This window comes from Corvus moneduloides, chromosome 9 (genome assembly GCF_009650955.1).
Source record: "Corvus moneduloides isolate bCorMon1 chromosome 9, bCorMon1.pri, whole genome shotgun sequence".
Lineage (NCBI taxonomy): Eukaryota > Metazoa > Chordata > Aves > Passeriformes > Corvidae > Corvus > Corvus moneduloides.
The window spans coordinates 23,534,002-23,561,001 of NC_045484.1; the positions used below are offsets into that span (position 1 = coordinate 23,534,002).

At 46.8% G+C, this 27,000-nt stretch overlaps 1 protein-coding gene across 7 annotated transcripts in view; it reads left to right on the top strand.

Moving 5' to 3' along the window:
- MAST2 (microtubule associated serine/threonine kinase 2) overlaps window positions 1-20,653 on the top strand; it is a 188,620-nt gene extending 167,967 nt beyond the window's left edge. For all 7 annotated transcript variants that reach the window (XM_032117309.1, XM_032117303.1, XM_032117304.1 and 4 more), the window contains 10 exons: window positions 123-245; window positions 2,449-2,558; window positions 4,593-4,747; window positions 5,787-6,091; window positions 8,732-8,947; window positions 10,706-10,932; window positions 12,432-12,554; window positions 13,284-13,420; window positions 13,651-13,838; window positions 14,548-20,653. In XM_032117309.1, coding sequence (XP_031973200.1) covers window positions 123-245; window positions 2,449-2,558; window positions 4,593-4,747; window positions 5,787-6,091; window positions 8,732-8,947; window positions 10,706-10,932; window positions 12,432-12,554; window positions 13,284-13,420; window positions 13,651-13,838; window positions 14,548-16,649 — 3,686 coding nt within the window. In that variant the 3' untranslated portion in view covers window positions 16,650-20,653. The remainder of the gene's footprint in view (window positions 1-122; window positions 246-2,448; window positions 2,559-4,592; window positions 4,748-5,786; window positions 6,092-8,731; window positions 8,948-10,705; window positions 10,933-12,431; window positions 12,555-13,283; window positions 13,421-13,650; window positions 13,839-14,547) is intronic.
- The last annotated feature ends 6,347 nt before the right edge of the window (window positions 20,654-27,000 follow it).

Sequence of the window (27,000 nt, forward strand, 5' to 3'; positions counted from 1 at the left end):
AAAATGTGTAACTTAAAAGTACTCAAGTACATTCTCTTAGGCTCTCAATATTTTTAGGGTTTGTTTTTGATGTTACGCAAATGCTGAAAGAAATACTCTGCAATAAAAGGTGCTTATTTCAGGTAGTGCCTTTGAAGTGAAGCAGCATCGGTTCTTTAAAGATTTGGACTGGAATGGATTACTCCGACAGAAAGCTGAATTCATCCCACAGTTGGAATCTGAGGATGACACAAGCTATTTTGACAGTAAGACTTAAGATTTGGCCTAAACAGCATCATATTTCTTGTGCATATTTCATTTTTGAAATTGTTAGAGATAAGTCATTTTAGAAATTGAATAAAACACTTGATGGAAATTGCTTTTAAAAGTTTCTGTTGAATGCCAAGTAAGGTTTCTCTGAAGGCAAATTAATTGTAAATGAAAAAGGGCTGCTGCTGGAGTTAGTTGGCCTTTCACTGGTGCCTGTGGTCCTGCCAGCCATGGTCCTGCAGTGAGAGGTGCTGCCATTGTCATGCTGGGTTTATTAAACTTCTTCCGAAGCATTTGGTAAACCCAAATTCCTTGAGTTTTTGAGCAATATGATCTTTCCCTAGTGACTGTTTTCAGCCAATAAATGTTTTTTAAAAAACCCAAAACAAACCCTAGACCTTGAAGACAAGTATGTGGGGAAAATTCTGAAGAGATTTAAAGTAATTTAAATTAATTTCACTGCAAGTGTATCACTTTAGTATTATTAAGTCTGATGAGATATGAAGTGAAGTGTTTGTCTACTGTGTATAAATGGGAACTGCCATGGTATCAGTGTTATGTAAGATTCCTGGTATTTCAAGATAAGCACCAGACAGGGTCAGTGCTCTTGGGAGAGAAGGGAGGAGCGTCACAGGAGGGATGGAGAGATCTCTGTTCCCAGACCCTCTGCTCCCTAACTTTTCTCATTTGACTTGGGGAGCTGAGCAGGTGGAAGGGGCTTGGTCAGGGTGAGGTCTTTCCCCCTCTCCAGCTGCAGAATGGCATACTGGCTGTTTCAGTTCTCTGAGATAGGGAAATTTGTGCTCTGCATCAATGGAATCTCTCCCATCCTAGGGCCATGGGACTGGTCAAATCTGCATGAAGAACTTTTTTGCTAAGCTCCTGTGCTTTGCAGAGAGTGAAAGGAGGGAGAGAGCAGCTGCCTCCATTTGCTTGGCTCTCACACTGCACAAGCAGTGATTCCATTTAGATAGTGCTCTTCCAGTTTGGGGAAGGGGCTTTTAGGCTGGGGCTTGTATGGAGAGGTAGGATGGGAGAGCGAGATGGATTGAGAAATCTCTGTGTGGTTGCTGCAGAGAGCAATTGGAGTCAAGCTGTGCAGAGGGGGCAGAGGTGGGGTTTCTGCAGGACTTGAGGTTTACTGGTACAACACGCATGGAGAAACAGATGTAGTGGGGTGTTCCCACCACTAACTGTACCTACTGGATGTGGAAACTTTGGTCACTGAGTTGGGTCAGCGACTGGCAGAGGCCCAGTGCAGCAGCCACGAGCAGATCCTGGTGGGTAAAAGTAAAATGTCTGTGTCTGTCAAGTCAGAATGTTGGGAAACTCCCCACATGCCCAGGCACACTCAGCATCAGGGTGCCTTTGATGTGAATCCTTTATAAAGGCTGGAATTCTCACATCAGGAAATATCTCACATAGACACGGATAGGAGTTGGCGTTGCTGTTACAAACCCTAATGCAGAAAACGTTAGAATTTATAAAAGTCTTTTATAAATCAGCTTTCTGGCTGATGTGGTGCAGCAAATTTGGCTCAGTGTAGCTATCAGCTTTCTATAGCCAAACTTATTAGTGCCCACCCCACAAAATCCAGTGTGGCTGGCTTAGAAATCCAGTGCCGCAAATCTCAAAGCACAAAATCTCTCTGGAAGAAGTTTTTGCATTAAAAATAGCTTTGCATATTGGCTGCTTGCCCATTTTCTTTCACAAAATCTAATCCTTTTCCTAGTTGCAGGAGGGAAAAGAGGAGATTTTTGGGGGGAAAATGTTTTTATTTTTTAAAGTAGGCTTGTATGTATGTATGTATGCAGGACAGACTTTGTACAATAAAAAAGCTGTTTATTGGAAAATGGAACGGTGAATTGTTTCTGTGTTTCCTTCCATACGATTGTGTGCTGTAAGGAAGAAATATCCCTACCACAAAGGGTATGCAGGATTAGACACCTTTTGAGTATCAGCTGCTTCCAGAATGGAATACAGCTGACAGGATAAGATAAATTCAGTGCCAAGGAGATATTCTTCACTGGCAATTGCACGGGATGAGCAGAAACTGGCTGGGTATGTTTCAGTATTAAGGGAAATAACCCTGCATGGTGTATAAACACTCAAAGTTCTTTAAGCAGACCATTAGCAATGCTTGAGGTGTGAAATACCGACACTGCCCACACTGATACAAGTGCCGTGTCTTGTTCCCAGCCCGTTCAGAACGATACCAACACCTGGATTCGGAAGAAGAGGAGGACACCAATGATGATGATCACGTGGAAATTCGGCAGTTTTCCTCGTGCTCCCCCAGGTTCAGCAAGGTAGGGACATAATAACTTGTTGAAGGAAAAAATCTAGAGAGGAACATGGTTTCTTTGCTTCGTAAGGGTCAGATTTTAATCATGTGGGTGCTCTATGGCATCTCATGGTGTGTAGTATTCACTGAGGAAGACGAACGCTGTATGAGTTGTTTATTCTGTGGTAGTTTGTGGCCTTTTAGAAGGTGAGAACCAGAACAATCAGAGAGTAAGATTTTATATTTCTTAAACTTTCAGTATGCAGGACATTGTGTAGGTCTCTTCTGCATCTGGTACAGTTTGGTGTTTTTACTAATGACTTGGATGCTGGCATAGGGAGTATCCAAAACTTACTTGCTTTGAGCAGTCTCATTCTGAAAGGGCCTTCCATAGGTGACAAGATGGTATTGGGATGACAATGGATTCTGACATTTGGAATAAGGGTCTAAAATCAAAGGGGGTAAGAACATCAGTGAAGTTTACATCTCTTGAGGTTGCTCATGGTCTCAAATACAGCCCAAGGAGCAAAAGGCAAGGTGACAATTTCAAAGAGAAGGGTCTGGGAACATAGTCCCTCAAGAGTTAGATGTGCCAAATTATTGAAGCAGTAATTTTCCATACTGGGCTTACCAGTAGGAAGGGCATCACTGGGGTATTCTGATCTGTACTGGACAATGTTCTTGAAAATGAAGATGGACCAGTAAAAGGGAGTCCAGAGGAAAGCAGCAAGAATGACCTGAGTTCTACAAAACATAAAACCTCAGGTGTTTTCAAATACATAACTAGAAGGAAAGCAGTACATTGGTCTTCCTGATAAAATATAATATGTTTGGGAGGAGCAGAAGGGAGAAGAAATGCTGTTTTGAGCCACTTTATGAATTGTATTTCCATCTTAGTGAGATGGGAGTAGGAATTTTATTAAGGAGCTCTGAAAAGTATTTCAGTTTTTCACAACAGTTCCTCCACTTTCCCACTGCTGAAGTCAGTTTTTAAGGACGAGTTTGTTCTTTGTCCTCAACCAGGCTACAGTGGTTTAAATAACAGTTACTCTTAATTTTATGGAGTTGCTCCTGATTTGCATCACTAAAAGTATGTTTAAAATTGGACCTGAGGATTAGTTGGTGTTTTGAAAAAGTGCTCATGAGTATGTAAGGGTTTCTTTTCTCTTCCTTTTCTCACCATGAGTATTACTCATTTGTTAGACTGAAGCTTTTCTTTAGGGTTCAGTGTTTTTGCCACAAAGAGAGAAAGTTCACTTTTAATGAATTTATTTTAAGACCTGGAAAATTACACAGCATTTGTAATGTGGGAGGCATAAAAGGCTCATTATATTTTGAAATTCTTGTCTGACAATTCAGCCATATGATTTATTAATAGTTATCTTGTTGATGCTCTGAATTTTTAATAACATTATTTTCATTAATCTCTTCTTATGTAAATTAGGTTCACAGTCAAGTGTAGTTTTAAAAGGATGGATTTTTTTGCTTAATCATTTAATTATTTAAAGACGGCTGTAAAACCAAGAAAGGCACTTTCATTAAGCTGTCAGCATTATAGTAGATTCCTTGAGGAGGGCAGGACTTTTTTGTTCTGAAATAAGCTTGGGGCAATGCTGATAGACTGATGATAATGAAATGGGGTCATGAGCATGATGCCTATCACTGAAGTGAATTTGTGTAGTAAGATTTCAAGATCCAGATGCCAGCATTCAAGACTTATGGAGCTGTCTTTAGCAATAGGTCCTCTTAGATTTGAGAATCGTTAAAACCAAAAATCAAGTCATTTCACAAAGTTTCCCAGTATTTCTGTTGTGTTTTCAAAGGAGAAGTGTTGGGTGCTGTTGTAGAAAAGTATTTTAGTGCTTCTGAAGCTGGGCCTTTTTCCTTTCCTCCCTGGCACACCTTGAGCATGTCACACCTGCACTGCGTTATTTGGTCAAAGAACATTACCAAGTTCATGCTTTCAGGGCGAAATTTCGAGGGAAGATTTTGCCCCATGCTCAGAAAAGGCTCCGTGGGTTGGTTTTCCCTGCACAGAAGGATCTTTTGCTGCACGCAGGTGTACAGCAGCATGGAAAGACTTTCCATCCACGAGGAGAGGAAGACTCCACCACCAACCAAGCGGAGCCTGAGCGAGGAAAAAGATGATCGGCTGGACAGCCTGGGGGGCTTGAAGAGCCGGGACCGCAGCTGGGTCATTGGGTCTCCTGAAATGTGAGTTCTGTGCAACTGAGTCTTCTGCCTTCCCACAGCAGCTAAGAAACACCAGCCAAAACTTTCTGTGACCAGTGTTAGGTCAGGAGAGCTTCATATGTTGTATTTCCACAGGAGAAGCCTGGATTGAATAGCTAAAAGTGAAAGTGTAAAAGTGATACGGTCCTTAAATGTATCTAGTTAAGTCCTAACATCTTCTAAATTTGTAGCAAATACTTTTAATGAATTCAAAGATATTCTAACCTTAAGGGCAGATTTCTTATGTTACATCAGAGATGGACCCGCATCAATTTTTTTGTTAAATTAATGCAAAGTCTGGTGTTGCCAGACTTTGACCTTTTGTTACAAAGTAGAGAAATCGTTAGGAAAGTTCAAAGTTTCAGAAGTTCAGAAGATGCCCAAAAAATCTTGTGCTCTAATAAAAAGTGTCAGTAAAATATATGAATACCCAGAATTTGGATACCTGCCATGTTCCTGGCATTACTGAAAACTAACCATATAAAAGGCATGTCTCTCATTTTGTGTAACCCCTGTAAAGTTTTTATACTAACATTTTGCATTGGAAAGACCATAAAATATGGCTCTGACCTAGTTGATATGGCTCCCTTAAAAACAAAAATGTTTTGTAGATTACACTCATAACTGAGGTGCACTTCATTCTGCAACAGGCCTTCCTGGCTTCTAATTTGAGCAGCTTTGAAAGAAAAATTCATCTAATTCCAAAAGGAACATGGAGGATGATTTGCATTTTGCAATTGTGATTTTTAAAATAATATTTAATATCGTGTTCATATTATTATATTTTTTGGGGGGTTTATCACTTGGTTTCCTAGTAGCTTAACAGTGGAATATTTCGAAGTCTCAACTCAGGTGATGCCCCAAGTCTTTGTTGTTTTAACTCCCAATGTTGTAGCTTGGTCACCAAACTTCACCTTAAATTGGCTTCAGATGCGCGAGTCGGGTCTGTGCCCTATTTTCACCCTTCAAAGCTCATCATCCCCTGACTCGCTGGGGGGCCCTGTCTTGGTTCTCCCCTCAGCCTGCGCAAGCGCCTGTCCATGTCCGAGTCCTCACACACGGAGAGCGACTCCAGCCCGCCGCTGACGGTGCGGCGCCGCTGCTCGGGGCTCCTGGACATGCCGCGCTTCGCCATCTCCGCCGAGGACGAGGGGGCCGCCCTCAAAAAGCCTCAGTCCGAGGGGACGCTCCTGTCCGCCATGCAGGCGCGGGAGGGGCTGCCCGTGCCCATTCCGGAGCAGCCTGTGGAGCACGAGCTGCAGCTGGAAGGGGATGCTGGAGCCACCACCCCCTCCACGGCTGCCGGCAGTGCCTCAACGCTGGCAGGTACGTGCTTGGTGTGGGGGTGTCCTGGTCCCCGTGGAGGATGTGTTACCTTGTGGAGATTAACTCTGTAAAACTGAGTCTGGGTGTTGGGGGATGTGACTGCCTCATGCTAAGTAGGTGTTTTAGTGTAGTTTTGTGGATGTGCTTGCCTTTGAAATAATACTAATGGTTTCATCTCCTCAAAATTGCATCTTAGATTTCACTCCTGTCACTTCAAATTGATTTAGGTCTTCTCATGCTTGAGATTCATATGGTCTATGCCTACTTACAACCACTGGGTGCCTACCTGAGACAGCATTAATTGAAGCATTAGTCAGAAGAGATCACTGCTGAGTTGGAGCTGGAGAACGTGGGTGTCAGCCATACCAACAGATCCCCGCTTCCTATGGTTTTGCTCATCCCAGGAGTTTGGAGAGACTTGAAATATGCTGGGGAAGTGGAGTTTGTGTCAGGGACATGCTACTTATATTAACAGCTAAATATGTCAAAATTCATCCAGTTGCAGTCTTAGAAAAGTGCAACCTAAATTTAGTAAGGTGGCTCTTAGAGGTCAGTGTTTGATTTCTCAGCAGCTTTGAATGTCCTGGGGCTTTGGTCCAGCTCTGGGCTGATCTGAACCTTCCTGTGGTGGTGCCCTGGGCTGCTGCAGTGCAGGACTGGGCTCTGGGTGCTGGAGTGTTCCCAGCTCCTGCCCCTTTCAGCACATTGGGAAGGTAGTGGGTGAAGCTGGCTGTTCCTGAGAACAGAAGAGGCCAGAGCTGGGAACTGCTGAGAAGTAGTAAGGAGAGGGGAAAAAAAGGAAGTTTGGAACAATGAGAGAAAGAGGGGAAGTTGAAATGAAGGTTGGCCATTGAAAATTTGAGAAAGGAGGCATAGTTAGGAGAAGGACTAGATTGTAGGGTTGAATAACAAGGACTAACTGGGTAAGAAAATAAGGAACAAATTGCTGGGAGAAACTGGGAGCAAGCAGGCAAAGCAATTGTGGTATATTGAGAATGGAGAGAAAAAGGGATACTGAGGAAGTAGTCAGAATGGCTGCAAGAATGGACAAGGTGGAGGGCACTGGGCAGATATGATGGGGGACTGATAGCAGAAGGTAAAAACGCCTTAGAAGAAATTTGCCTCCAGAGTAAAGCCAAAGATTCCCACATCTTACTATTCCTCTTCTGCAATTCAGTCTGTGAAATTCCATCAAAATTGTCCCATTCCCCTTTATTGCCCATGCTCCCTGAAGAGGCCTGCTGTTGCCATCGTGTAAAGAAGAGGTGTGAGAGTGATGGAAGGAAGCTGCCTCATACTTGCTTGGCATAGGTGCCATAAGTGAAACCTTGGGTTCTCAATTTCCTGCTAAGAGCCTAGAAACATGCCATTAGGAATGGCAAGAACGCTTCCATTGCTAGTTCCAGTATCTGCAATGTGAGATTGGCAAAAATGATGTTCCCCTGGGCAGCCTGCTCCCCTGAGCTCAATACATTAGAGCAGTCGTTGATCCAGTGCATGGGATTCAGGGATACCAGTGCTTCAGTGTCCCCAAGTCAGAGGTTTGAAAGGAGTTTAATTCCTATCACTGTCTCAGAGTGCTCCTCTAATTTATATGGCACCTTTTGCCATGTAGCCTCCAAATCCTGGTTCCTCATTGTCTGGGAGCCTGATTTGAAACTCTGTGGCTCTTAAATGTTAAACAAGCATCTGGTCCTGAGGTCTATGGGAATGGTGCTTTGAATTTTTATTTTCATGGTACTTTCTGCTTCACTTAGTATGCAGAGCAGTGGTGCCCACTTAAATAACGATGATCAATGTTTTGTTCTGTCCTCATTGTTCAAATTGTGGCCCTTAGGCTTTATTTATTGCATGCTGCTTAAAATTTGCTTTTGAAGACAGAATGATTAATTTCCCTTGTGGACTTGCTGTGATGCTCACCACTTTCATTTCTAAGCACCTTGTAAATTCTAATTACTGTATTTTCACAGTGCCCCTTTAAGGTATCACATGGGGGACTGAGGCACTGGCCTTGAGTACAGGACCCCCAACCCCCAGCATCTGCTGTCGTTACATGCCCAGTAATCTTCAAGATTACTTTACATTTTATATATAATTATATCAGGTTAAGCAATTCAAGACTAAATTGCAATGTTGCACTGAAGGGGGCAAATAAAGGTTGTCTTAGCAATCCACATTTTTACTTTCCCTGACTTGAGTACCTTAGTGTTCTCTTAAAGTGGATTTTTTATGTGCAACTCAGTAGAACCTGGCTTTTCTACTACAGGCAGTTTTAACTTAGAGATTGACAGTTCTTGCTGCTTGTAAAAATGGAGCACTTTCTATAAACCTGTTTTCATCTGTGAACGATCCCATTGAAATGGTGTGCAGAAGTGCACCACGGCTTTAGGATTCATGGAACTGCCACTGAGCAATGTGATTTCATTAGCGAGCTTTTCCACAGAATAGAAGCTGCTAATTTTCTGTGTTTGGAATAACACCATTTCTGTAAATAAAAATTCAAGCCCCGGGGTTTCTTCTTAGGAAAATTTACTCTTGGACTTCATGTAAACATGACTTTGATTTAATGTATTTTGCCTGTAGGGGAATAGACTGTTAGGAATTCCCTGTGGTTCTAATCTGTTTTAATTTAAACTGTAGCTGGGAGCACTGCAGATTTCTCTGATCCACGAGCTCGCAGTAATAGCAATGAAGGCCCAGACTTTACCACCCCAAAAGCCATCAGCGATTTGGCAGTGCGGCGGGCACGACACAGGTTGCTCTCTGGGGAATCAGGGGAGAAACGTACCTCGAGACCTGTCAATAAAGTGATTAAATCAGCATCCGCTACTGCCTTGTCTCTCCTGATTCCCTCAGGTAAGAAATGCCTTGACTGAGGCATTGTCAGAATCTGCAAGCACTAAACAAAAGGTCTGCAGACAGATCCTCCCCCTTCGCTCTCCTGGAATAATGCCTTGGCTGGCAGGAGGGGAGAGATCTAACTTTTACAATTGGTTTAATATTTCCTGCTCGCAGGTTGATGAGCACTTCTGTGCCACAGACAGGAGTGTTGTGTGTGTGGTCTGACTGCAGCTTCTGCAAATGGCAGCTGGGCCCTGTTCTTCCCCTGGTTTTGTTTAAATTGACTCCTAGCTGGTCTCTAGACAATGGTGCAACAAGGAGGTATAGAGACACAGAATGATTTGAACCCTCTAGGTGCTATTTTTGGGGATCATGTGCTAACTACAGTGCTGTTTGGGGATGAATGTGCCTGGTGCATTTATGTACCAGGAAGCTTCAGAAACTCCAGATAACTTGAGATTGACTGCTCAAGAACTGAACAGTGTAAGTAACTCACTAAGTCAATGCTGAACTGCTCAACTTGTTGGCCCAGCTCGGTTTACAAGTAGAGCCAGACCTTTACAATTCCCAATGCCAGGTGATAACTCCTAGAGAGAAGCTCAGCTATGCTGAGCTGTGACAGGAGGAGTTTCTCCCCACAGGGATTTTGTCCCTCTTTCCAGAGGATAAGACCGTGCTGTATTTCCAGGGCTGTGCCTGTACCTGCCTAGATGGGAGCAGGGAATGCAGCTGGGGCATGAGCAGTGCCCACCTGCTCCTCCCAGCAGTGAACTGGAGGCAGGGATGCACCTGCTCTTGGCACCCTCATGGTGATGCACATCACATTTCTTGTGCTTTGGGCATCGGTTACTTTTCGAACTACAAACTCCCTCATGAAAATCTCTAAAATGTGTATTTAATTACCCAGCAAAGGTTCCTTCAGAGCTGCTCTCATCTGCCAGGTTAATATGTGCTGGGCAATTCAGCAGGTGTTTCTTAATGGATTAGAGATTACCTTCTACAGCTGCATTTAATATTCCTGCTCTTTGGGTTTATTTTACTGATATTGACCAGCTTCACTTTGAAATGAGAGTTTTTAATTTGCTTTGTACTTTGAAAAGTGGGTGTTGTTCCACCAGCAAGCAGAGTCAGGTAATTTATCTGACAGTCCAGCCCACGGCTGTTCATTTGGGAAACTCACTCAAAAGTACACTTGTGATGTTGTTTTTCAGTAGCAAAGTCTCTTCAGTAGCTAATATTTTAGGGCTAAATATTTTTGCCCCTGTGAATTTAAAACACTACCAAAACTGCCTAGATGGAGTTGTTGTCTGATCCCCTACTAATTCTTCTCGTGTTAATACTAACTGATTTGGATTTATCTCAGCACCAATGTGTAACTTGCACCAAGATCTAGAGACATCTGATCTTTTGGAGGAGGATAATAGATCATAACCTGGAAATGGGGTGTTGCAGGATTGTGCCTAGAGCAAATGCTCTTGATGGATTGTAAGTCCTGGGAAGAGAAGTAGAAAACACTGTGACCCAACCGTAATTCCATATGAGCAGTGCTGCTCTATTAAATGCACACCTCCAAATGTGCCTTTTTGGAAACTCTGCTATTTGTAGTATGAAGCATGAATTAGTTGAAGCTGCAGACAAACCCAGCTCTGGTGAAGGCCACCAGATTTAAGAGCATTGGCAGATATGGTTTCGTAGCTGTTCTCTAACAAGACTTTTCTCTCTTTTGGAGGCCTGGTTTCCTAATTTTTGCCCACCTTTGTGTCATCACTGTAGATCACCACACGTGTTCTCCATTGGCCAGTCCAATGTCACCTCATTCTCTCTCCTCCAACCCATCTTCGAGGGACTCCTCACCCAGCCGCGACTTTTCTCCTGCTATCGCAAACCTGAAACCACCAATCATCATCCATCGGGCTGGCAAGAAATACGGTTTCACTCTGCGCGCCATTCGCGTCTATATGGGTGACAGTGATATCTACACTGTGCATCACATGGTCTGGGTATGTCTCTGCTTTTCTAAAAAGAGGACCCTTGGGGCCACAAATGCATCTAGCCGGGGCTGTGGGGTTTAGCTTTAGAAATTGTGTTTTGCCACCCTGTTTTCTCTCTCCTTATTCATACCCAAAGTTATCTTTTTGGGGTGGGGGAAACCCTTTATAAATAAATAAATAACTAGCAGCACTTTGGGTTTTCCAGTAGTTTTCAAGACCATCACAGAACCACAGCAACCTTTCTTTCCTTCTTTTTTCCCTGGTTACATGAATTCACCTTCTTTCACCTACAGCACATCCTTTAAAGCATGTTTCTGTGTACATACCCTCTTTCTCTTTATTGGGGTTGTTGCATGAGGGCCCATTATAGCTAATTTATTCAGACTCGTGTTAGTGATTATAACCTGCTTCTGATCAGTTTGGTCTGCTGGGGTTTTCCAAGCAGTCGCTTGGAATTGATTACAAGCCTTAAAGCATCACTGCTGCTATGCTGATTGCCATGGGATTTAGCTCTTGGCTTAGTTGTGAGCTGTGCTAAAAGGTCTGGTTTCCATGTCTGTATCACTTCCTTCCCACTACTGCTGGTACTTGATCTCTGTGTTCCTTTTGTGTTAGTGTGGATGACTTCTAGGAATGATCCATTCCCTGAAGCAGTGTTGTTAGGATTGTGTAGTTAGGGAGAATGCAGTCAGGGTAAAGGTGGTTTGTTCTTTTCCTTGTACTTCTGTGTTCATTAGATAATGTGGACTTGACACACTTTGGTCCTTATTTAACACTCATCCTTATTTAGAGAAATAATCTGAAACTGATTTTTTGCCTTGCCCCTCTCTTGCTTTTCTTGAAAAATACTGAGTTTACCAAGATACTCATTTGTCCTGGCTAGAGGGAGAGATGTGCATTCCCCTGCACATCTGTCTCCTCATGGTGAAGGAGGCTCACATTCCTGACCAGGGACAGGGGAAAGGCAGTGTGTTCACAGGGGAAGAGTCTGGTGTTGGATAGGTTAATAAAGGATGGAAAGTGGAAAAAGAAACTCTATTTGGGATGAGGTGCAATGTAGGCACCTTAAACACACGGCAGAGTCTTCCTTAAAAGTCTGTTGGCCCCCTTGGGTTCCAGCGTGTACATGGAAGCATGCTGGATTTGGCATGGCAAAGAAATTGAAAAAGACTGAATGTTTGGAAATCAAGAGCATCTACGTAACATTCCTGAGTGCTGAAAATTTTTGGAAATGTGTTAAGCCTTTTGCTTTGGGAAGAGCTGGTTTCTTGATCAGCTTAACCATCCTGGCTGCCTTGGATCAGGATAAGACTGGCGGGATGCTGGGGAGGAGCAGAAGAGAGCAGGGTTTTGTGCTTGGCAGTGCCAGGGATGGTTTCTTTCACCCTTCTCTGAAGCAGCTGATGCTGGCTGTGGCAGGAGGTGAGATGGATGGGCTTTGAGTCTCATCTGGGCCAGTGGTCTTGCACATTCCCCTTCTCCAACTGGTCCCCCCTTGTCGTTGGCAGCATGTGGAGGAAGGGGGTCCGGCAAACGAAGCAGGTCTGCGGGAAGGGGATCTGATCACCCACGTCAACGGGGAGCCGGTTCACGGGCTGGTGCACACCGAGGTGGTGGAGCTGATTCTGAAGGTAGGGGCTCAGCACTGTTACATTCTGGAAAACATGAGCAGCTTGTTTACAATGTGTGTAATTGGCATTGTCTGAAATACAAGTGTGCACACAGCACCTGGTGGTATTTAAGAGCAGCTTTGTACTGGTTGGTGTTAAAATTATCCAGTTAAATGACTTCTGCTTGATACCTTTCAGAGCAGAATCCATTTACAGAAAAAAACCCCCAAAGTTCTGGACTCTTCCAAGAGACAGAAATCTTTAGGATTGCAAATAGAGGAGCAGTCAGTATTATTATTTTTTTAAGATGAGTGAGACAAGCCATGCTCTGTGTTGCAGATTCATCATGATAGATGCCTGATATGCTCACATCTGCCATCAGTCAGAGCACTGGGAATAGGATTGGTGACAGAATATCACTTTGTTCAAGTTTCCAAGTATTACAAGTATTAAATTGAGTCATTTGGGATCTCAATGGGAGAGGTCAGATTCTGTGTTCTGTCTGCTCTGGGAAGCTTTACCTACCAGCTGGGGTCTGAGCTAATCATTTGTGAAAGCCTGACTAACGAGGGCTCTCTCTCGACAGTTCCTTAATAAATGATAGGTGGAAATGCTGAGGGGAAAAATGGAGTTTGACAAAGGATTACAGAATGGCAGGCAGCAATAAACTAGCACCCTACCTGCTTTGGCTGCAGATCTGCTTCAAATAACCATGTTTTAAGCAATGTATCTTTGTCTTGTGTCTGACAGAGTGGAAATAAAGTGTCCATCTCCACCACACCATTTGAGAACACCTCCATCAAAGTTGGTCCAGCTCGAAAAGCCAGCTACAAATCCAAGATGGCTCGTAGGAACAAGAAGAGCAAAACAAAGGATGGTCAGGAAAGGTCTGTTTTGATGTTTCTCTGTTAAAAATAAAGGGTAACCAAGATAATGTAAGAGAGATCTTAAGAGAGACCTTGTCAAATCTATTTGCAGATAATGTATATCAGCAGGTACATCCTTTAGTTGTTCTTTTTTTTTTTTTTTTCTCTTTGACACAAAATTGACTGAATGCATTAGTAAAGCTAAATAAATCATTTGGGCTCGTAAACAACTTTTGAATGCTCTTTCCCAGTAAGAAGAAGAGTTCTCTGCTGAGGAAGATCACTAAACAAGCATCACTGCTTCACACCAGCCGGAGTTTATCATCCCTGAACCGGTCCCTGTCATCTGGAGAAAGTGTGCCTGGCTCTCCAACTCACAACCTGTCTCCTCGGTCACCAACCCAGAGCTACAGATCCACTCCAGAGTCTGCACACTCAGGTAAAAAAAAAAAAAAAGAAACAAAACCAAACTAAGCAAAAAAATCCAGTCAAACAGGAAAAGAAAATCTTGGAGGAGAATTTTGCTGAATGATTAATTTTGGAAATAAAATACACAGCAGCAGGTAGTAGGTCTCTTTGTGAAGCAAATGACAGCGGTGATGTCGATTACCTTAAGGATGGATGTGTTCTTGTTCATTGATTCTTTTAAAAATGAAAATCCATACATCCTTTTAAGAATGCATTTGCTGTACTACAGCATCCTTTCACTTTGATGAAAATGTGTGTTGTAAGTTGCAGTCTTTTCATAGCAGTGTGACACATTTTCTATGTTCAGAGAAAAGAAATCAAAACAGTGTGGCAAAGTCATATTTGAAAATTGAATCAGCTGCTGGAATAAAGAGATTTGCATCTGGAGAATAGCAATGAAACACGTGGTTTGTCTGATCAAAGGGGGTTTTTTTGAGAAAAGTGTTCTCATAGCTGAGTGTTTCTTACTGTGCTCTGGTGTTGGGTGCTAATGATGTGAATTTCATTTCCATCAGAAGCCTGGCAATGTTACCTTCAGTATTACTGCTGTGCTTTGGAATAACATGGCATTGTGTCTTGACTTACTTTCAATAACTTGTTTTAATTTATTAAATGTATTTAATGTAATGTATTAATCTTCTTGGTATTTTTTTCTTTGTTTTTTTTTTTTTTCTTTTAAGTTGGTGGCAATTCTTCCCAGAGCAGCTCTCCCAGTTCCAGTGTTCCCAATTCTCCAGCCAGCTCTGGACATATCCGACCCAGCTCTCTGCACGGCCTAGCACCTAAGCTCCAGAGGCAGTACAGATCTCCAAGGCGGAAATCTGCAGGAAACATCCCTCTGTCCCCCCTGGCTCACACTCCATCACCAACCCCACAGTCCACGTCACCGCAGCGCTCCCCATCTCCTTTGCCAGGACACTCAGTTGGCAGCTCCAGTATCATCCAGTCTTTCCCAGTAAAACTACACTCCTCTCCACCACTGGTGAGACAAATTTCTCGCCCCAAGAGTGCTGAGCCGCCTCGGTCTCCTTTGCTGAAGAGAGTGCAGTCGGCCGAGAAACTGGCTGCCTCCCTGTCCTCCTCTGAGAAGAAGCTGGGCTCCTCACGGAAGCACAGCTTGGATATCTCTCACTCTGAGTTTAAGAAGGAGATGTTACAGCGGGATCCCAGCCTCCAGAGCTTACAGGAATCTGCCAACGAAACCACAGGCGGCAAACTTGGGCTGGCAGAAAAAGGGATGCTGCAGAAGCCGGGCTCACGGAAGTTGGGTGCCATTCGACAGGACAGGGTGGAGAGGAGGGAGTCTCTGCAAAAGCAGGAGGCCATCAGGGAAGTAGATTCTTCTGAAGATGAAACAGATGATGGTTCGGAAGATAGTCAGGATGGGAGAAGGCTGGACAAGCCCCGTGGCAGTGGAGACCAAGGCTCAGATTCTTTTAATGAGGATAGTAAGTTTTCATCTAAATTGGAAAGCAAGGATAGTATTGAAGATGATGCCTTTCTACCTGAAGATCCAAAAGGTACAGAAGATGTGCAGAAGGGAAATACTCAACAAGCCAAGCCTGTTTCAGAGCCGCTGCAAATCAGTGTGCACCCTTCCCTGCCAGAGCTCCCCTCAAGAACTTCTCCGGAAAAACTAGCTAATTCAGAAAAGCCATTCCTAAAATCAGAAACAACTGCAAAGGAGCATAAATTGCCAGAAAACAAAACTTTTGAGTGTTTTGGTCCAAAAGAGAGGTCTTCTGAAGCAATCAAAGATCTAGGGAGAACTCCAGGTACTCAAAAACCAGTAGATCGCACAGAACATATGCAGTGCCCATCTATCAAACTCCTGGAACTTGAAGAAGGTGATTCTTCTGGGGCCTCCTGTGGTAAATTTGACTTGAAAGAGCCTGTGCTAACAGAAAGCAGTCAGAAAAAACAGGATTCCAAACCTCTGCTGGCACTTTCCTCGTGGTGCACAGCAACCACGAGCACTCCTGTCGTGGTGAGCCCCCCAGACCGCAGTGAGAAGGGTCACAAGGAGACACCTCAGCCTGTGGAACAGCACAGCTCCTCATTTCTGTCTCCTGGGAGCGCCAGTGAAACATCCCAAAGAAGTCCTAGCCCTGAAAAGCAGCAGCCCAGCTCATCCCAGGCAGAGGGTGCTTTAACCTCCAGCAAAACGAGCCCAGCAGGACCCGTGCCCTCCCCACTCCTCCTCCCCGGTGCCATCGAGTGCGCGCTCTCCGTGTCCCAGTTAGTGCCCCTGGCCCAGAGTGTGTTGGGGCCTTTGAAGCTCAGTATGTCTGGGTCCGGAGAGGTAGAAAAGAGAAAGGATTTGGGTGCCTTCTGTAAAGAGGACAGAGATTTGAAACAAAAAAGGCAGGAAATTCCACAAGTAGGAGAATGTCAAGAGAAAGCCAAACTCTCTAGCACGGATGGTCTGACCGCAAGGAGCGGGTCCTGTGCAGAGTCCTTACACCCAGAAAAGCCCTGGGAGGCAGCATGTCCCGTGGGGGCCAAAAAGGAGGCAATGTGTCCTGTGGTGGTCAAAAAAGAGGCACCTTTTTGCAGTGCTAAAGCGTCTGAGGCGTTGGCAGGCAGCTGCAAAATCACTCCATCGAAAGAGCTGTCTCATGCTCTTGGACAAGCAGCTCTGAGAGCCTCTCCTCTGCCAGATGGCAGCACGAGGCCCTGTAAAGAAGGGACTCTGGCACAAGCAAAAAGCAAAGAGGTTGGAAATCAGTTAAAAATACAAGACTTTCCCCTGTCACATGATGATGCTGTAAAGAAAACATAGCAGCATCGCTGGTACTCGTGGACTGGAGCATTCTGCATTCAAAATAGAGACTGCATGTTTGAATTTTGTAATATACACTAATATAAAATAGAACTTGTGTACATCTATTTTTGGGAGGGTTTTTTTCATACTGTTTTTTGTGTTTTTTCATCCTTGCTATTCTATTTTTGTACACAGTAATGCTTGCTGTTTGAGGTCTCTTTAGAACAGGGTATCTTTAAAGCAGGGCTTAAGAAACAGTTTGGTTTTTTTTGTTTTCCTTCCATACCTTTTATTTTGCCTGAGTTTAGGGCCTGATGTGCTCTTCCCTCTAATTCTGCATTTATTTGAGATCCCAAAAATTCTGTGTGCAAAAAAGTCAGGTTGTTTTTAAATTTCTGCTTTTCAGCATTCTCTTTGAAATTCCATTGAAATTCACAAATGTCAAGTTTTTGCTTGGATTTTACAATCTGATGTCCCTCGACAAGAATAAGAACCTACTCTCTAGTCTGCAAGTTATTGTGGAACTACAGACCTTCTTTGATGCAAATGCAACCCCTTTGTCACCACGTGTCTTCACAGTCCTGTGTCCTTAGAGGATGTGGAGACAAAAGACTTGGCTGGAGAGGCTGGAGAGAGAGATATCCCTGTCTTCTTTTTAAAACAAGTATTTTTCAATGGAATTATCAGAAAGAGGAATCTCCAATCCATAAGATGGCTTTTTTTGGGATTGTTTTTACTTACCCTGTATGGGACATATGGCAACTTTTCCCTCTGTTTTTAAAATAATAGAGATGTTTTATCTTCCTTTCTCTGGCTTCAGTTCATAACTTGCCCTGCCTCAGAGTAAGTGACCCCAGGAGAGGGGTGCCTGTAGGTTGGTTTTAAAATAGAAAACTTTGTAGTCGCGTATTCTCCAGTGTGTCTGGCAAAGTTATCTCAATGAAAAACGACCTTTGGAGACTTTTCCTTTTCTTGGTGAGTCTAAATAGGTAGGGATTTTAAGGTGTCCCTTAACATTTCTGAATTGGGGCTTGGGAAACTTGCTGAGTTTTCTGCCCGTTCTAAAACCAAACAAACCTATGAAGATTTCAGACTCCTCGAGTTCTGTGGTCAAGCTGCAAGCAGACTTCAAAACACATGTGATATTTTCAGATTTCAGCTTTGATAGGTAGATCATTTCCACTGCTGAGGTCACTTTCCATTTAAAACTTACTCTTTGCTCCTAGGTTTAGACATCACTTTGCTTTAAGTGTGACCAACTCTGGGTGACAGTGCTGCTTGCTGAGGATTAGATCAATAATAATGCACCAATAAATGTGTTGAGTGGTGATACCTGTAGCACTGTAAGCCATTTCTTCATCCAATTAAAGGTTCCTCTCAATGAACACTCCCGTCATTTGTCCCAGATTGTGCTCAGCTTGTATCCTAGTCTTGTCTGAGTGGATCTCCCTGCGGATCACCCGTGAGGGATAGTGCCCTGCTCACTGGCTTACTCTGTTAGAAGCAGAATGACTGTGCAACAGTATTCCAGGCTAAGACCCATCTCTGTTGGTCTGATTTCCTTACACTGCTGCTTCCTTCACTGTCTTGGCTTTCTCTGAACGTGAAGTTTTGATTCGCTTCCCCTAAATGCAAATATGTTTATTATATAGGAATATATTTTCTCCATCTCTTTCAATCTGATTTCAGTTCAACCCACAACTCACAAAAATCTCTGGAATCTCACCCTGCTTCTTTCTGTGTAGCAGTTACTTCCCCCCATTATATACTTGATTTTGGCTGCTTGGATTTCATTTCTGGACCAAGTTTTGGGTTGGTTTGTGCTTTTTTTTTTTTTTTTTTTTTAACATGTTTAAGTGAGTGTTTACTTTGTGTGTCTGTGTGAACATGTATGGTGTTGCTACTACACTAACCAAAGCCTCAGCGCTCCCAGGTAACACCTTAATAAACCTTGCTGTGGTGGTATTGAGAGCAGAGCCTGCTGTGCTGTCTCTCCGCTCTTTTTCCAGGAATTCGTAGGCTGCTCGTATACACTTGGTTTGCAAGTATAAACCACAGTATTTCCACTGCCTTGTCAGGGTCCTGGGTGTCTCCAGCCTCTCCAAGTGCTCTTGGTGGTGAGTGTCATTCAGTGCTGATTTGGAGCAATAGCAAGTAAGGAACAGACTTGGCAGGATCTGGTACTTATCTAGCTGGTTTTCTCCCTGATGGGTTGATCTACTAAAACATTGCTGAGAAACAGCGCAGGATATTATGGCATGGACAGGAATAATGAAAAATGGATTTGGCATCCTGAGTCTGTGGTAATTACAAAGACAAGCCTCAGGCTGATCTCCTGAGAGCATCTGACCGTGGCGAGATGGAAGTGTCTGTGTAAATTAAGGAGTGAGCCTGGAGTTTTGTGAGGACGTGGTCCGACCTGGCTGTTCCCTGGGTGGCAGGTCCCCCTTTTCCTTCTGTGTTTAAAAAACCTGAGGAGAAAACTGGCCACTGCTCCTAGGAGGTGAGCACGGGGTGAGCCGGGCTGGGTAACCTGGTTCGTCCCCCACTGGCAGGGGTGGGACCCTGTGACGGTACCTGTAAGCTGCTGACTCCCTGCCTTTGCAGCCGGTGCTTCCCATGCTGAATTGCAGGATTATCCTTTCCTAGGCATAAAAGGAGGAGTGAAAACCCTTGCTATGTCACAGCTTTTGCTGCTTTTGCCTGTGTTGGCCAAAGAAAAGGTGAGGTGTGTGTTTTGTTGTCTCTTTTGTAGCTACGGTACAGCGAGCAATCAGTGCAATTAAAAATCCCTGGTTTTTTGGAAGCCAAAGCCAAACAGCGTTTCCAGGAAAGCATTCTAGTGAAGCCTTGTACCCCCTGCTCTTGGTCAGTCCTGCAGTTTCCCTTGGTGTGCCAGGTGCCCCATCATCCCTGTTCCACCTTTTGTCAAATTTACACGGCGCACTTTAGCAGAAAGTTATGGCAAAAAGACCTTTTCTATTAAATTTTGATAGTAAGACAGGTAGATACACCAAGACTTATTCCTTGCTCTGCTACAAATTCCTTAAGTACCTTCTCAAATAAAAGCTTGCAAAATGCATTGGGGAGGAACAGGATGTTGGAAAAGCTGTGTCTGAGGGGCAAGAGCACGTTCCCAGTGCTGACTCGGACCCGCGGTGCCCAAGGGAAGCCCTGGCCAGCCCAGCCCTCGGTCTCTGTGGGTAATCCCGAGTCAGGCAGGCGGAAGGTGCAAGTCACGAGCGTGAGGTGTGTGTTTGGTGAATGAGCCGTGCATGTCACCATCCAAAAATGCTGCTTTCCCGCTTTGTTTCCCTCTTCCCTTCCGTCAGCTTGGATGTGTCTCCTGCTCCTCATCTGTGTTGGGGTGGCGGCTCTCAGCTGGTTCAGCCTCCACAGCTCCTCTCTGCTCCTGCAGCCAGCTGGTGCATCCCTGCCCCGTGCCTCAGTGTTATTTTTCCCTTTGTCTCTTACTGTTGCAAACTAAGAGAAATGGATGATATTTATTGTAAATACTAGATTTTAGCGTTGTACCGGCCACTCCTGGGTCTGAATGTGGGAGGCCTTTGGCTGCTGCTGTATTAAAGAGCGCTTGTGGGGAAGGGGTAGGAGTGACCAGTGGGTTTGTTTGCCACACTTGCATTAAGGTGTGATTTGGAGTTTTTTAATTTTTATTTTTTTTCTTTCGAAGAGGGGAGGATAAAGTCTTTCTCTGGTTTTCTCTTACTGGATGTGAAGGATAATTCTGTACTTCTAGTAGAAGATTTGACAGAAGTGTGTGTTTACGTTGTGTTCGATTACCATATCCAGGTGGCTGTGAGAGCACCTCTTGCGCTGGACTCTGCCAAGCCGTGTCACTCAGCACTTAGCTAGATAAGAGAAAGTGTGGAATTTCTGTGTTTTTAGAAACTTGAACAATTGCCACATAATAGCGGTGCAATAATTTTTATTCATGTTGTACCTGCATGTCGATGTTCAAATCCTCCTCCAAAATAAATAATTTTTTTTTTTTTTTACATAAATCCAGACTCATGTTTGTCTCTTGGTTGATCTCCTCTCACTTTCCCACTGCTCTGGGGGTGGCTGTGCTCCCAACCTGCCTGCTCAACCAGCTGCTTGATGGGGCAGAAAATGGCCTGTGGAGTGTCTGGGTATTGGAGTAACTCTGCCAGGCTGTTTGGGATTTTCTGCTCCCCAGGCCAGATGTGTGGCTAAGCCAAAGCTTTCCACTCTGAAACTCAAGCCCAGAATTTACCATCCTCCACCAAGTCCATAAGTTTATAGTGTCTTGTGTCCTTGCTAATGCAGGGTCCTGGTGGTAAAAACATGTAAGGGGCAAAAGGGGTAAAAACCTGTCAGACATGAAACTTGGCTCAGCAAGATGAGGATGTGACTGGCCACAAGTGCACATCGTGGCTGATGGGTTCAGGAGTTGGATGTACAATAAAATCTGAAGGGCAGGGGCTTGGCATTGGCTTGGATTAGCCAAGGGGCAAGAGCCAGCAGGTGCTATATGGCCCCTTTCTCACCCACTTATTTAGGTAGCCTTGATGCTGCACCACTGCATCACCCAAAACCTTTCCAGAAACAGATCTTTGCTTTTAACATTTGCAGGTGTGTGCCCTCCACATGGAAAAGCCTTCAAAGGCTATTCCTGTCCTTGGAAATAGAGCTGGGGAGACGTTCATGTCTGGGGGCATTGGTCTGATCCTCATTCGCTGCTGCCAAGGATGCTCAAAATATCCCGTGTCTCCGTGCTCCAGAGAAGCTACGGCACAGGAATCGGGGACGAAGCTCGGCTCCGTCCGCAGGAGATTTGCAGTGCCTCTGCCGGCAGCCGCTCGGGTGTCGCTGGGCGGCATCGCTGACGTGCGCCCACAGAACAGCGATGTTCCTGCCCGCGCCGAGCGGGACCGCGGGGCCGGAGGGACGGGAGCGCAGCGAGAGGACGCCGGTGCCTCTCCTGCAGCGCTGGAATAACCGGCGTGTCTGTCACGGCAAAGGCTCCCTGCTCCTGGCACCGGGCAGGGAGCAGGAGCTGGCCCTGCCCCGCAGCCCAAATCCAGAGCATCATCTCCAGCAGGGCCTGAGGCGGGAGCATCGCCCTGGATGAGCAGAGTTGGGGTGCAAGGGCTTTTCAAATTACATTTTCATGGAGACAGAGATGTTTTTCTCCCTCTTTAAGGCTCACTAGCTGGAGTTTAATTGGGGTTAAGTTTAATGCCCGCAGCCCTCCTGTAGAAATTTCCCCAGTCAGGAATAAGTAACTCTTAGTCCACAACAGTTTATTCTTCCAGAGGATTAAGCCACAAAAACCAAGGGTCATTTTTTCCTCCCAAATGATGGCATGGAAGTGGCAGCCCAGCGCGCTTGCCAACGCCGAGATTTGACTCCTTCTCCCAGGGTCAGAGGATGTGGGTGAGTGTCTGGTCACAATCCCACTGCCAACAGCCTGGCTGCCTGCAGTTAACCTGGAATCTCGAAGATGGGAACTGGGGGGAAAGCCAGAGCATCCTGCACGGGTGCTTGGCCCCTCAGTGTTGGTCAGAGCACAGTGCTGATAACACCAAGGTCATGGGTTCAATCCCCATACGGGCCATTCACTTAACAGCTGGACTCATGATCCTTGTGGGTCCCTTCCAACTCAGAATAATCTGTGATTCTGTAGACAGCTGGCCCTGAATGGAAGCTACATCTGGAATTGCTGTTGGATGCACAAAGGTTGCCAGACAAACGTGGGGCCCCTCATGTGTTGCACCCCAGGTCGCTCCCCGTGCCCAGTGCGGATCTAGGTCGGGCACTGAGGGCAGGGGCTGAGCTCTGGGGGGATGTGCAGCTGTGCATGGCTCCACAGGGTTTAACTCTTCCTATCCGGCTCTGCTCTGTGCAGCCCCATTCCCTGTGACCATGGAAGCACCCAGGGCTGGCCTGCAGCCACCCCCTCTCCAGCCTCCATCATGTGCCAGTGGGCTTTATATTTTAAACGCTGATTAGGGCTGACCTCATATTTCAGAGCTTACTTCATAGTCACTAATGAGGGATTAGGAATGTTAAGCTAATTAGCAATCAGCAAACGAGGGCTCAGTCAGTCTTCTCAGCCTGACACGCTGTCAATGAACGAGTTATTTGATGATTATCGTAAACCTGCTCAAATGGGCTGTCTAATTCTGATGGGCAGCAGGGAACCAGGGCGAGCTGCAGCCCAGGTGATGAGAGCCCACGGCCTCACACGGCCCTGGCCACTCTCCACAAAGCAGGGGGTGCAGAACACCTGCTCCTGGAGTCGAAGGATTTCACTAAGTAAAGAAATTGGGGTGGGTTTCTTTTTCCATCTCAAATTTGTTGAGTTATGGTCCAAACTTCCCAGCCTCACTGTTTTGGGAGAGGCTTTATCAGATGGGCCACCTAAGGAGGAGTTTGGTCACCTGTGGATGCTCTTCAGCTGCAAAAATACCCTCAGACCAAACCTTCCTTGCTGGGAACCCTCTTCCCAGGCCAGCCAGAGCAGCCTGTCTTTCAGCTGGGCTTCAACTCCCTGGGTCATTAATTATCCCATTATTCTGATTTACTTCCACACCCCACCCTCTGTTTTATGAGGGAAGCAGGGCAGTCAGGAGGGGTGGTGGGCTGGGAGATAAACTTAGCAGAGACCTGATCAATATTTCATGCTGCAAAGGGGAAAAATCCCCAAGACCCCAAATATAAAACCCCAGAGCACTTGTGGGAATGAAGCAAAGGGGGAACTGAATGGGACTAGTGGGCTGTCCTGGCCCAGGAGGGCTGCAGGGATGCTGGGCTCTGTCCTTCCTGCTGTTTGTCCACTCTTTTGGGGCACTGAAGACCCGAGGAAGCTCCACACCTGCTGATGGCCCTCGTGGACAGGGTGCTCAGCCATGTGCCAAGGACACACTCCAGCTATGCTGAGCAGCAGTACTGGAAAGAAAGAAGGTATGGGGACCAGTGGCATCGCTGCCAGGCCAGTGTCACTGCAGAGGGATGTGACTCTGAGAATGGGGGAGCTGCCTCTGCCCTGGGCACAGCTGTGCTTTTAGCGGGGTGATTCCAAAAGGGCCATTTTCAACCCCTGGATGGTCTGGGTGATGGCAAAGACTGGATGGATCTGGCGTAGGGACTGAGCAGGGATGCTCCTATTGCTCCCTGAAACCCTGAAACAGCCTTTCTGGGGAAAAAAGAAAGCTTTCTCTTCCTTTGCAGCCAGTTTGGACAGAGGTTTCGTTCCCCCAGGGGCTCAGCGTTGGCCAGGACAAGGGGCCGGGACCTCCTCTCTGCTGGGAATGGATCCATCCTGCCTCACGTCCGTGCCCTTCCCCGTGTGCCACCCCAGCCTGGCAGACTGGGAGCTAAAAATAAGTGAAATGCAGGGGATAACCGGGTGCCTAAATATATCCCTTCTTTAATTAGCACCAGGCGACTGCCTCGCAGTCACGTCCGTCTGCCCGCTAATCCCGCTGTGCTGCGTCACGGGGCTCCCCTGAAGAGCCTCCCGTGAGCTCGGGCACGGAGCATCCTCGCCGGCTGATCCCCTCTGACCCTCCCCGTGGCCTCGGCGTGAGGGGAGGCTGCTGGGGATGGCCCGGCGTGGGAGGGTGACACAGCACAGGGGTTAAACCAGAGTGAGGAGGGTCAGGGGTGAGGCGGGGGTATCGTCCTGCCGGTCCTGAGGTGTGCGAGGCGGGGGATGGGATGTGCCAGGAATGGTACATGGGCTGGGAATCCCTCTGGCAGGGGGATGCTTCCCATGGGGCTGCCTGAGGAGCTGCTCTGCGCAGGGCTGTCCCTGAACTCGGTGGGGTCAGGCTGGGAGAGTTCCCTCCTCCCCTGGATCTCACCGGGAGCACCCCTGCCTCTTCCCGGTGCTCACCCGAGGCAGTGGGTCAGGCAATATTTAACCTATCGCAGCTTCTTTGAGCTCCGCGGTCCTTCTGGGGCTTGGAAGTTGGAGTTGCACCACCGCTGCTGGTTTTGGCATCTTCTAATTCCCACATATAAATAACTTTCTGGGTTTGCTGCTTTGCAAGGGCGCTGGGTGCCATCAGGGCGGGATCCAGGGGAGGATGGGCTAAACCTACGGACCTCGTGGCTGCAAACTCTTCTCTGGTCAGTAGCTAGCTCTTCTTCTTCACTAAAAGGCTGGACTTCTCCCAAGACTGCCTTCTGGGAGGCTCTGTGAGCAGCACAGTGGGGCAGCATCCTGAAGGGTTTTCCTTTGGGTTCCTTCAGAGCATATGACCAAGCCATCCCTGCTGCTGGCAGCAAGGACATGGGGTCTCACTGCTCTGGGAGCAAGTCTGGGCTTTGCTCTGGACACCCCTGTTAATCCTGAAGGAGAAGGTCTCTGGGAAAGCTGCTTCCCTCCCAGGTCACCAGCAGCAGAAGGTGGCATTACCCAAAGACAATTCCCGTGCTCATCCTCTCTTCCCGATGGCCATCGCTGCTTTGCTGGAGATGGAAAGGAGAAGACTAAAATGAGATTTCAGAGATTTCCAGCCCCAGGTCGCTGGTGTGACACCCCAGACCACTTTCCTGCTCGACTGCTCACCAGTGATCTTCAAAGTAAATGAGCTACTGTTGCCTCCCTCCCACCCTCACCTGACTTTTTGGAAGGTGATGCAGGTGGTGGAGCCAGCTTGTTAATTTTGGAGCTGTCTACTGATGAGGGTGCTTCTTAACCCTGCAGGTGCCGTTGGGTTTGTCCATGGGGCTGCTCAGGGGTGCACATTCCCAGAGCAGTGGGGGATGCTCCTGTGGGACAGAGGGGCTGCGCTGCTCCCCAGCACTGCGCGCGTTCCCCCTCACTGTTAGAACACGAGGATGTTTAGAGCATGAGGAGGGAAGCAGGGCCCCTTGTGCCCCTCCCTGTCCCCCCATTCCCTGCATTTCCATGTGCTTACTTTCCTGGTTGCTTTAGCCATGAAGGACTTTGGGCAAGGAGGAATATTCCCCCCCTTGCCTCTTTCCCAAACCTTTGGCTGGGTGCAGCAATACCCAGCAGAAACCTGTTGGGCTGTGGCTGCTGTCCCCTGTTTGGGGATGTGATGTGAGCCTCCAAATTCAAGGGAATGGTGGTAGAGCAGTGCCATGGAGCCCTTGCCCTGCCTGCACTGTGGTGCACGGGCAGCCTCCCCATCTGTTTTGCAGCTGGGGATGAAGGCCCCACTTTTCTCCAGGAAATCTCCAGCTGTGGGACTCAGGCCAGTGCTGCCCATGCAGCCAGTGCCATGAGACCTTCTGGTTTTTATTAGACTCCTGACCCAGCACCCAGGAGAGCCCCTCCTGCTCATGGGACACACACATTCCAGCCCTGCTTCTCTGTCCTTGTGCTGGAGGAGCGGGTGCTGGCACGAGAACAGGAATCAGATCAGTTGATTTGGAGACCAGATTTGAATTTTTGGGGGTCTCTGGGGTTTGGCAGCTTGAGCCAGTGTGAGATTGCATTTGGAGCTGGGCTGGAATTCCTTTTTCTTCCTGCCTGCTGGGGCCTTCCTGCGTGGGGGAAGGACATGCAGATGTGTGTGCAGGCACATCCCAAATTCAGGGCAATCCACCCCATACTTCCCCAAATCCTGCTCTCAGGGGAGCGAGGCTGGAGCTCCACCAGAACTGCTGCAGACCTCTGAGGGTGCTGTGGCCAGGTGTTGGTGAAGCTCCAGGAGTGGCTTATCCAGATAGGAGTGCAGCTAACTCCAGGAAGGAACACCAGGGACATTTTGGGCAGGTGCTGCACCCATGGGAACAGAGGGATTATGCTCCTTTGGGGTCTGTTTGCAGGATGGGACATTTGCTGCTCAGGGAGAGGCAAATGAGCCCTGAAGAGTGTTGAGCCTCATGGGGAGGGCTGCAACGATGTGCCTGAGGATCTGGGAATGCAATGGCAGAGCCAGAAAATGCCCTATAGCACCTGGAGCCCTGTAGCATGGCCCAGCACATCGGGCCGGCAAGGGACACCCTCCATGGCACCTCCACACTTTGGGGATACCAACCCATACCTTGGCAGGGGAAAAAAAGCACCATTCCCCCAGCATGGGGGGCTCCTGTGGGGCTGTGGGGTGGCTGCTCCCCTTCCCAGCCCCTGCTGGCGGTACAGTGGGTTCTCCGGCTGGATTCCAGTGCTGGGAAGTGGGGGGACCCCTTTGCACCCGCAGGTGCTCCCCTGGAAAGCCAAGAGCTGCCAGCAGCAGGCAGGAGCAGGGTTTGGCTGGAGTCACTGTGCACAGACAGTGATGGATTCCAGATGGCCCACGGGCACACAGGGCTCACCACAGCACTTTTTCGGCAGCTGGGCTAGAAGAAGGTCTGGTCCAAAGGCAACATCCATCAGAAGGCGCGTGGTGGGACCAGGAGGAGAAGG